The sequence below is a fragment of the Orycteropus afer genome, unplaced genomic scaffold, assembly GCF_000298275.1.
Source record: "Orycteropus afer afer isolate SDZICR_OR568_19922 unplaced genomic scaffold, OryAfe1.0 scaffold00981, whole genome shotgun sequence".
Classification (NCBI taxonomy): Eukaryota; Metazoa; Chordata; class Mammalia; order Tubulidentata; family Orycteropodidae; genus Orycteropus; species Orycteropus afer.
In genome coordinates, this window is record NW_006922568.1 from 291,106 (window position 1) to 302,589 (window position 11,484).

The following is an 11,484-nucleotide window of genomic DNA, read 5'->3' on the forward strand; positions in this document are numbered from 1 at the left end:
CAGACCCGACTCATAGCGACCCCTCCTTGGGTTTCCGAGGCAGTATCACTACAGAAGTAGATTGCCCCATCTTCCTTCCGAGGAATGGCTGGTGGTTTTGAACAGCCAGCCTTCTGGTTAGTAGTCAAGTGCATTAGGCACTATGCTACCAGAGCTCCCTTTATTCCTCTATGTGAGACAAAAAAGAAAACTATCAGACCTGCATGTTTTGGAATCATGAGCCAAAAAACATAAGGTGGGTAATTGTTTGGTTACCTAGTGCCACTCTGACAAGAATATACCACAAATGGGGTGTCTTAACAAACAGAAGTTTATTCTTAAAATTTGGAGGCTTTAAGTCCAAGTTCAAAGTGCCAAGCTCTAGGGGCTAGGTGAAAGCCCCTCAACCTTGGGGTCCAGCTCTGCCTCTTGCTCCCAGCCCACTGAAGCTAGAGGCATTTATTCACTCAGACAGCCGCTGGCTGCTGAGGCTGCCAAGCCCAAGGTTGACAAATAAAATGGCACAGTCCTGATGTTACCAAACCACACCACAGGCCATTAATTCAAGTCCATTGTAAGTCCCCAGGTCAGCAGAGCATGGCAGGCTGCTGAACAATGACACGGCTACACGCAGGGTCCAAGTGTGCCATAAGCTAGAGACCATTCTCAAAGCTGCTGCTTATATACGGAAAGTAGACCACATACCCAAAGCAGCTATTCAGCCACTTGTGGTAGATCCCATCATGGAGTTAATTGCCAGTCTCATCATGGGGAATAACAACCACCAGCTGCCCAGCCACTCCACCAGGCCCAGCCAAGTTGACACACAAACATAACCACCACAGTGATAAAGGCAGTTAAAAGCAGCACTGAAGGCAGGAGAAGCAAGCCCATCTCCTTTTTGGAATCATAGGAATAGGCCGGGGAACCCTGTGACATTTTGTGATATTGTAAGACTAAGATCACCTTCCCAATTGAGACCAAGCCTCATCACACCTTGGAGTAAGGTTCAGGGTCTGAAACTCCAATTCTCTTAACTCCAAGGGAATGATTCACATTAGCCATTTGTCAGCTAATAAATTTTCAGTGGAAGATACGCCCAGCCCAAAATGGTAACTGATCAGGCTTCCCCTAAATCTGTTTCTATTGTTATCTAGTTGGGAAAGATGCTTATTTTCTATCTTAATCTCATTTTCAGTTAACTGAGGATTGCCAGTGTTTTACAGGTGGATCATCCCAGCCTCCAAATCTTGCCCCATATTGCAGAGTAAATTCTACCTAGAGCTCTTTAGCCTTCTGTTCACTGACACCACCTCCAATAGGTACTGTTCCCAGAAGGTAGGATTTACAGATTAACCATAGATGCAAAGAGCCTTTTTTTTAAAAAAAATCATTTTGTTTCATTGTTGAAGATACACACAGCAAAACATATACAAATTCTGCAGTTTCTGCATGTACAATTCAGTGATGCTGATGACATTCTCCAAGTTGTACAGCCATTCTCACCCTCCTTTTCAGAATTGTCCCTACCCGTTAACATAAACTCACCATACCCTAAGCTTCCTATCCAACTTTTCAAGTTGCTGTTAGGAATTTGATCCCATGCAGATAATTCAGAAAGAGCCATTTTGAGCACAAGTCCAGAAAGAATGGGGAGCTAGGAGAAATACAAGGTCAGTTTTGAGTTTCTGGTAAAAATCCCGGGGACCAGTGTAAGGTTGCCAGCATTTTATATTGCCAGGTATAGATACTTTTTAAAACTAATATCCAGCTAGCGCTATAGGAAGGACAAGTCAAGGTGGACTGAAGTTGCCAGGGCAGACATACGGAGGAGACAGAGTTAATTTAAGATGCTGTATAACATCTCTCAGGGAGCTCTGGTGCCTAAGGCATTTGACTGCTAACCAAAAGGCTTGCGGTTCAAACCCACCAGTGACTCCTCTGAAGGAAGACTGGGCAATCTACTTCCGTAGAGATACCACCTTGGAAACCCAAGGGGGGGTTGCTATGAGTTGAATCTACTTGATGCTAGTGAGTTGTTTCTTTTTTTAAAAAAAAAATCCACTATATATGGATAATAACCTAGGAAGGTAATCAGTGCTAGACTTCTATCCGTTTTCTTAATGAGAACACAAAAAGTAAATTGTTTAGAACAAAGGAGACTATATACCATCAACTTTCTGTTTAGTTACGTGTTTCCAGTTGATAGGTTTATTAATTGGCTTATGTGGTGCTAGGAAATTACCACCATTGCTTTTCTGGGGGGTAGTTTTTAATTTTAATATGGATTATAATTGAGGAAAATAATCATGGGTTCGGTCTCTTTTTCTTTATCCTGACTTCCTTCAGAGCATCTAACTGGCTCCAAACAGAGTCCTCGGACGCAACCGCGAGATGAAGACTATGAAGGGGCGCCCTGGAATTGTGATAGCTGCACTTTCCTGAACCACCCTGCACTAAATCGCTGTGAGCAGTGTGAGATGCCACGATACACTTGAATTCAGAAGAGTCTGCCCCAGGTTGTGAGTGACGTTTTGAGTACCCATCCCAAGAAAAGGAAGCTTCAAGAATCTTTCCATCTGCCTAGGCTTTTCATTTCAGATTACACAGGGGAGGAAGAACGCACTGTATCGACTTGTGTTCACTAAAGGAAAAACGGAGATTTTTTTTTTCCTCTCTCTCTCCCTTTCTTAACTCATTGCAGAGTGAGAGAGAGAAAGGGATACTTGAAACTGGGAAAGGATTCACTCTTGAAAGAATGTACACAGAGAAGTCCAGAGCTCTTCTGTGTTTAACAATAGTTAAAAGTTACTGTTGAGTGGCCCTTACTTCTTAAACTAGAATTTTGAATCATGGTGTACAATGTTACAGTTTCTGCAGACTAACTGTGAATTGCCAGAGCAGACTTACCTGGTCACAGATCTCTGGAAAACAAAGGCTTCCCCTGCTTCTTCCCGTTGCTTCCTGCGAAGAGGAGGACAGGAAAAAGCACATAGAATATGATCTTTCTTTCTTTCTGTTCTTTTTTTTTTTTTTTTTGGAGGGGGTGGCAAAATAATAAGGGTATTTGTAATTGCTGCTTTTTTCAGGGGTAATTTCAAACACACATACATACACACAACCGTGATGTTTTAAAATGTGATCTGTAGCAGTCAGGAATTAGGCATATCATGCCCTTTGCTCTAAAGTACAATCAGAGGTGGTAAGATCCCTTTTGCTTGTACAATGATTCATCAAACTGTATCAACACTGGTAACTAAGACCTGATTATACCATATAAGAGATATATTTTTTAAGTTACTGCATGCTTTGACGAGGCCATTGATTTGCAAGCAAGCAAGTCCCTATAAAGTATGATTTTTATAAATGACATTCTTATAAAACTGTGCTTTGCTAATAGTCCAGTGAATGTATGCCAAATGTAAACTCATTCCAAAATCCATTTGGAAATCTGGAGCTCAGCTGCGGTTCTATAAGACATGTTTGTAGGCCATAGGGCTTTCTTTCTTCTTTCCTTTTTCTTTTTCTTTTTTTTTTTTTTTGTTTCTTCTCCTTCCAATTTTGTGAAGAATTCATGATGTTTACAGCACAGATAATACTTTGTGCCATAATCCGAATTTAGCTGAAAAATAATCAATATTGGCTGTTCAGTAGATTTATTTGCACATATAGTAATAGACCAGTGTGAGGGAAATTACAGTTGGCCAATATCATAAAGTTGCATACCGCCTTATTTGGAGAAGAAGAGAAGGCCAGTCAAGAAATGTTATTGAGAAAGATGAATACAGAGTACTTTGAAAATAAGAATTTTTAAAATTGAACATACTGTATTCAGAGATGATACTGAGTTGGTTCAGGTCGTTCAGATGATATGAAAGCACTCCTTATTTATGAAAGCAGAACCTTGGGGGGGGTAACTGAAGAGATCTAAAATCATGCAACTCACTAGAGTGTATCGCTAAAAAACGAATGCTACCATGGTTGGATTTCCTTCCTAGGTCAGAATTGGATTTTGGAATCCCCCTCATTTTGCTAAATATAAACAGCAATGAAGCTGATAGATTTTCCAGTCCTAAAGGATTTCACCTGAGGTTATAACCTTAGGAGTCTCCACTCTCCCGTGCCATGTGTCCCCTAGACACATTCTCTCTCGCCCCCCTACCTCCCTACTGCTTTCCAGCTTGAAGTCTGACCCACAGACTTGGGACTTGCCAGCCTCTACAACTGTGTGAGCCATTTCTTTGAGATAAATTTTTCTCGCTTTCCCCTTCTCTCCCTCACCCTTTCTCCGCCCCCCCCTTACTTCAAGCTGCCATTGTATTTTAATTTAGCGGTACTTCAAGCTGCCATTGTATTTTAATTTAGCAGTAAGCTCTGGCAGAGGTGGAAAAACAAGCTGCACTTAACAGCGTAATGAAACCAAAGGCATAACTCATCGTATTTTTTCCATCTAAAACCATAATTTCACACTTCACCTATAGCTTTGAAGACATTTTTTTCATTTGTGGAAAATCCCCTAAAATATATCCACTCGTCTCACAAAGTAAGCATGGTTATGTAATTACACTGATAAAACATCTCTCACACAACAACTGGCAAAACTGTGAAAATAATGATAAGAAAGCAGATGGGCTTAAAAGCATTGTTCTAAAAGCAGCATTCTTTAAAGGCTTTGTAACACTGGTATCTGTCAGTCCTGTGTCTTCAGTAACAGTCTGTCAATCCTATTGTTCTGTAATATGCCAATGCCTTTGCCTTTGTGTGGTTTCATATCTCTTTAGTGCTGGTCAACCCTACATGGTTTTCATTACAAATATAGGGAAATAGACACACACACAGCTTGGTGTTCTAGCTGAAGGTTTACTAGAGTTCATAGTGATAGGCTGAAGTGGCGAGAATTCACTTGACAGTTGCCAGTTGAGAATGAAAATAGCATGTATGAAAACAGTTTGATGCTTTATTAACACCATGTAGATGACTTTAAAACTATTGCATGAAAATACATTGAGGTTAATAAGCTGTTATCATACAGTAGATGCATGATTTCAGTCCTTTGGTAATATACCTAGTCAACCATTGTTTCACCTGCCAGGAAAGAAGAGCAAACAATCTGTTTGATAGGTGTGGAGGGTGGGGCATGAGGCATCAGTGATTGATTGTAAGGAAGTTTTTTATGTGTTAATTTCTGATTGTGCACAAATTTCATATGCCAACCTAGGCTGTGTGTTCAGTTTTTTAAATAAGCAAAATTATTTGACACTGATCAAGTTGATACATTTAACTATGTCCCACATATAGACTGCTTCTTGCCTATCACTAGTTTGAACAAGAATCCACCCAGCTCTCAAGGTGCCTTTTCCAAAGGATCTAGTCAGATTGGGATATACAGACAATTGGCATACGAGTGGTAGGATAAAAAGTGGTTGTTGCCTGCTGCTGAGACGTCAATGTTCTTTTGACCAGGTGGCATACTTCTTGTGTCTAGTCAGAATTTTCTCTGAAAATGCTATAGTTTGATGCACCCGGTAACACATAGACCTGACTGTACATTTTATATTATTTTGCCATTCTGTAGACTGGGTTTTTAGAAAGCCCAGTTGCCATTCTGTTAAAGGTCATCGCCCTTAAATTATGGCTTAGTTCTTAAAAGTTGAAATAGAGGAGCCTGAAGCTTTCTAAGCATTGTAAAATGTTTTGAATTTATATTGATCTATATATAGAAGAGAGTAGAGGCTGTGGGTTTTCAAGAAACACAGTGTAAAAATGTAGTTTTAGAGCAGATTAATGATGGTGGGGAAAGTGCTGCAAATTTGTTTGTTTCTTTCCCTGAAAGAAATGGGAAATGTGATGAGCAGTTTAATCATTTTTTAAGGAGCTGGTCTCGATTTTAGTACTTTTTAATTAATAAAAGAAATAAATGTTTCCTTAAATTTTGTCATTGCTTTGTCACAGTTATCTAGGGTTCATACCCACCTTTCTGTGGCAGCTCAATTTTATATAGTATTTTAAAAGGTAATTGTAATGTCTTTTTGACAATATAAATGAAAAGTAAGATATAAGGCATAGAAATGTTATCCTGTAAAAATATCAGTGATATATCCTGGAATGTGAAAATGGCCCTTTCTAGTTAAAAATGAAATTATTTTAACATTGTACCAATGTCCTGACCTTAACTGAGTCCATGTTGCAGTGTGTGTCTGTATATCTGTAGAGGAAGAAAAATGATGATTGAAATGTTAACTTTAAAAAAATCAGAATAAATTGGGCACTGTCTGATGAGTTGCACCACTACTGTATCTTTTTGAAAGAATTAACAGTATTTTCTTATTGTAAAAGTTAATTCTAATGATATTTTCACATTCACCAAACATGCATTTTTTTCTGTATTATTTGCATCCCCAAGTATTTAATACAAGTAGATTTTGCATGGCTTGGGCATTCAGAGATTAATAGAATGATGACTCAATTTTAATTTCTAAGGCCATGAAATGTTGCTTTGAGACTGAACAATTCTGAATTTTTATTTATGATGACATCTAATGTCCATGTTTCCCTACTGTAAAAGAATTGATCAGTTTCTTCATTAAAACAGCAAGAACTTATTAAATCTTGTAAATACCATGTCTCGTTTAGATTTCTGTGTATGCTGTGAATGAAATTATTTTGAGATGAAATTGTACAAAGGCATTTAAAAAGGCTATGCATGCATCATACGTCCAAACAGTAATATTCGGAGAGTCAAAGATTCCTGCAAAATAAATTAATAAACTAAAGCAAACACTACATTCTGCATTTTTTCTGTGTAGTTAGAAATCATTTCAAATATCAAACTAGTTCTACTACCAATGCTCATATGTTTCTGGATTGAAAGATCCTCTCACAAACCTAATCTTCCATAACATTTCTGTTCCCTAATGTTAAGAGTTGAGATACCTATTAAGTGCACATTAACAAGGGAGAAAAAAGAAAAAACACCACCTGCCATCAAGTCGATTCCAACTCATACACCCTTCTTTGGGTTTCCGAGATGGTATCTCTACGAAAGTAGATTTCCCAATCTTCCTTCCGAGGAGTGGCTGGTGGGTTTGAACCACCAGCCTTCTGGTTATCAGTCAGATGCCTTAGGCACTATGCCACCAGGGCTCCTAAGTACACATTACTCTAATTTAAAAATTTTGTAAAGGCCTGCATAAGCGGGTTTTATATAGAAGTTGGAATATATTAAGATTTTATAGTTTTCATTCCACTTCAATATATTATTTATAAAGAAATGAGTAATTTTCTTTTGGCGTAGTGCCTAAGGCATTTGACTGCTAATCAGAAGGTTGGCGGTTCAAACCCACCAACCACTCCTCGGAGGGAAGATGGGGCAATCTACTTCCGTAGTGTTACTGCCTCAGAAACCCAAGGAGGCGTCACTATGAGTCAGATCCAACTCGGCAGCAGTGAGGTTTGGGGATCTACTTTCTGTAGTGATAATGCCTCAGAAACCCAAGAAGGGGTAGCTATGAGTTGGAGTGAGTTTGGTTTGGTTTGGTATCTTTATGTCATTTATAGCTACTGTTTCAAAGGCAAATCTTAGAGGGCCCTGACCCTTATCTTGTTATGGACTGTAGTCAACCTTCCCAAATTTGGTACAGAATTTACCACAGATGAATCATAGTAGATAATGTCTTCAGTAATGAAATACGTTTTCAAAATCACTTCCACTAGACTGCTTTAATACATGGAAAGTTTCAAAAGTACATAATTGTATAATAATCTCCCATTTACTTATTACTCAGCTCCCAAAATTATCTACAGGTATTTATAAGCGATTTTACTTATCAGTATTCTCAACTCCCCACCCTGGATTATTTATTTTGAAGGAAACCTGAAACATCGTATTTCAAATGTAAATGAAAATTTTAAAAATGCAAGCGCTTACACATAGGACACCTTAAAAATTAATGTTTTGAATATCAAATACCCAGTGTTAAATTTCCCTAATAGTCTCAAATTGTTTTGTTTTAAGTTTGTCCAAATTAGGGTCTAAATAGGTACATTTGTAATTCATTGATAAAAAAAAAACTGCTATTAAGTTGGTTCTGTCTCATCAAGACTCCCCCACTGGATTTACAAGGCAGTATATCTTTTGGAAAGTAGATTGCCCATCATTCTGTGGAGCAGCTGGTGGGTTTGAACTGCCAACTTTCTGATTAGGAGTTAAATGCCTTAGGCACTGTGCCACCAGAACTCTTTAACAAATTTTTACAGAAGTAAATGGCCTCCGTGGAGCAGCTGGTGGGTTTGAACCTCCAACTTCTGGTTAGTTGTCAAATGACTTGGGCACTGCACCACCCAGAGCTCCTTAATTCGTTGATAAGTTTCTTAAATCTTTAATCTCATGTATTTGTGTGTGTGTGTGTGTGTGTGTGTGTCTCCTCTCTCTCCCTTCCCTCCTTTCATCTCTCCCTCCCTCCCTTTGTCAGAAATCCAGTCATTTACTAACTGGAATACTTACATAAAGAAACTTTCCCTCATTAGCTATTTGGTTACTCTCCACCAGATGTTACAGTAATGCTTAGGAAAATGTTAAAAATAACTTTAAAAATGCTGTATGAAAATTTTTTTGTTCCTCCTTTCCTCTTTCGTCATTGCCCGCATCCTGGGTTGTCCCTTTTAAGTGATTGAATTATTTTATTATTAATGGAAAAGTACTTTTAATCTGTTCAGTTACCACGATAGCAGTTCATAATGGAGCTCATTTTTGTAATTAGCAACGCATCTGTTGTTGTTGTTGTTATGTGCCGTCGAGTCAGCCCTGACTCATAGTGACCCCTCCTTGGGTTTCCGAGGCAGTATCACTACGGAAGTAGGATTGCCCAACCTTCCTTCCGAGGAGTGGCTGGTGGGTTTGAACCGTCAGCCTTCTGGTTAGCAGTCAAGTGCTTTAGCCACTATGCTACCAGAACTATGTTATTTGCAATCCCCACCAAACCAAATCAAACCCACTTCTGTTGAGTCGATCCCGACTGAGCAACCCTGTAGGACAAAGTAGAGCTACACCATAGGGTTTCCAAGGCCATAATCTTCACAGAAGCAGACTACTACGTGTTTCTCCCATAGAGTGGCTGGAAGTTTCAAACTGTTGACCTTTCAGTTAACAGCCAAGCACTTAGATACTGTGCCACTCAAACCAAAAAACCAAACCCACTGCCATCGAGGTGATCCTAACTCACAGCAACCCTCTGGGACAGAGTAGAACTGCCTTGTAGGGTTTCCAAGACTGTAAATCTTTATGGTAGCAGACTGCCTCATTGTTCTCACGCTGAGAGGCTGGTGAGTTCGAACTGCCAACCTTTTAGTTAGCAGCCGAGCACTTAGCCACAGTGCCAACCAGGACTCCTTTTGCAGTCTCAAAAAAAAAAAAAAACCCACTGCCATCAAGTTGATTCAACTCAACAACCCCTCCTTGGGTTTCTGAGGTGGTATCTCTATGGAAATAGATTGCCCAATCTTCCTTCTGAAGAGTGGCTGGTGGGTTTGAACCACCAGCCTTTTGAAAGGTTAGCAGTCAAGCGCCTTAGGCGCTACGCCACCAGAGCTCCCACTACCCATATAATGATTTATCTTTAAGTACTGACCAGCCCAATTTTTTATACAGAAGTCGGGAGGGTTGGGGGGCTGCTGGTGGCTGGGGAATGCCCAGTGTTCATCTCCCACATGCATTTCTCCAAAGACTTCCTGACTTGATATTGCCCTGTGTTGTTTTTTTTTTTTTTTCCTAGAATATTGGCTGGATAATATTTCATGGTGGAAGTTCCAAAGGTATCAGGCTATATAATATGTGACTGTGATTTCATTCTGCCAGTTCAGGATTCTGAGAGCAGTCCAAACCATCTCACTTATCCTGGTCAGACAAGAGCCAAGTGATGCAGCCTAGTGTCCTAGAGTTTTGCATTACAGTTTGGGAACAAAATACTACTTACTATATTACTTCTAAAAAGGAGTGATTGTGGTGTAGTGGGTAAGGCATTTGGCTGCTAACCAGAGGGTCAGCAGTTCAAACCCACCAGCTTCTCTGCAGGATTAAGATGAGGCAATCTACTTCTGTAAAGATTTACAGCCTTGGAAATCCAATGGGGGCTGCTATGAGCCGAAATCAACTCAATGGCAGTGGGTTTGGGGGGTTTATATTACTTCCACATCCCTTTGCTTGCTTTTGCCTTGTTTGGGGACTCTCAGGGGAGGGGACCAAGGCAGTTTTCAGGTAATTCTGTATTCTTGAGTAATCACTAAATCCTATCCCCCAATTCTGCATCTTTTTAAACACTAGTAGTCTGTCTGAGGTCTGCATGATTCAAAAAAAGATCTTTATTTGAAAGACATTTGGGTTTGGGAGAAGGAGAACATTATCATGGAGAAATAGTTCGCATTCCCTATACACTTTATGTGACAATGAATCAATTAGTTGTTTGTGGCAGGGCAGACTCCTATGTCAAGATTGCAATTTGAGATTTTCTTCCAAAATTCCACTGAAATAAATTATGAGAAAATTGGGAAAGGCATCCTCAGGTGGTCAGAGCTGATGGAATACAGATGAGGATGAACTGAGGGCAGTGGTAACCAGTGTGAGCCAGCCTACAATTCCAGCCATTAGGGAAGGTCATTCTGCAAAGTGGGTCTCTGATATACCCAGCGGAGCCCAGGAAGATCTCCACGTTCTGCGTGATAGGCAAGTGGAAGGTCTGTGTACTGCACACAGGCAGCATGTAGGTCAGAGCACCTGCTCTCTGTCTCATTTGACACGACAGTACACAAATAAGGAAAAGGGGTGAAATGCATCCAGTATCTTCAAGCTACCACAATAGACACTGAGGAAAAACTTGTGCAGCCCAAGAGTTCTGGGGAGTAGTTTCACCCCACAATAAATACCTAAAACAGCGCCCAACTGGTGTCTGTTTCTGCAGTGGCTAAAAACAGATGTTTAGCTAAACCATTGAACTTCCATATATCTCGTCAATCTAGAAAAATAAAGCAACAGAAAGTAGCAAACCCTTTGCTTTCCTTTTTGTCAGGCTTGGGAGAGCTTGAGCAGTGTGACCCGTGTAACCTTTAAAAAGGTTCTTTAAAGATCAGCAAACGTGGAAAGATGGAGCATTCTGAAAGAAGGACTTCACTCTACAGAACTGGCGCAGAAGACAACATTTCAGCTTCTCGTTTTAATTCCAAATAAAATTTACAAGGATATCATATCAAAGGAATAATTGGATCAGGAAAAGTTGCTTTCAAATGAAAACTAATTTTACTGAATTGTACCATACAAACGTGGTCCTTGGGTGGCACAAATGATTCAGCGCTTGACTGCTAGCTGAAAGGTTGGCGGTTCAAACCCGGCCAGAGGTGCCTCAGAAGACAGGCCTGGCAACCTGCTTCTGAAAGGTCACAGCCATGAAAACCCTGCGGAGCAGCTCTTGGAGTCTCCATGAATCAGAATCAACTCGACGGCAACTAACAACAACA

At 40.0% G+C, this 11,484-nt stretch overlaps 1 protein-coding gene across 1 annotated transcript in view; it reads left to right on the plus strand.

The window, feature by feature from the left end:
- TAB3 (TGF-beta activated kinase 1 (MAP3K7) binding protein 3) overlaps window positions 1-2,477 on the plus strand; it is a 35,572-nt gene extending 33,095 nt beyond the window's left edge. The window contains exon 7 of the mRNA XM_007958449.2: window positions 2,329-2,477. Coding sequence (XP_007956640.1) covers window positions 2,329-2,477 — 149 coding nt within the window. The remainder of the gene's footprint in view (window positions 1-2,328) is intronic.
- Window positions 2,478-11,484: the final 9,007 nt, after the last annotated feature.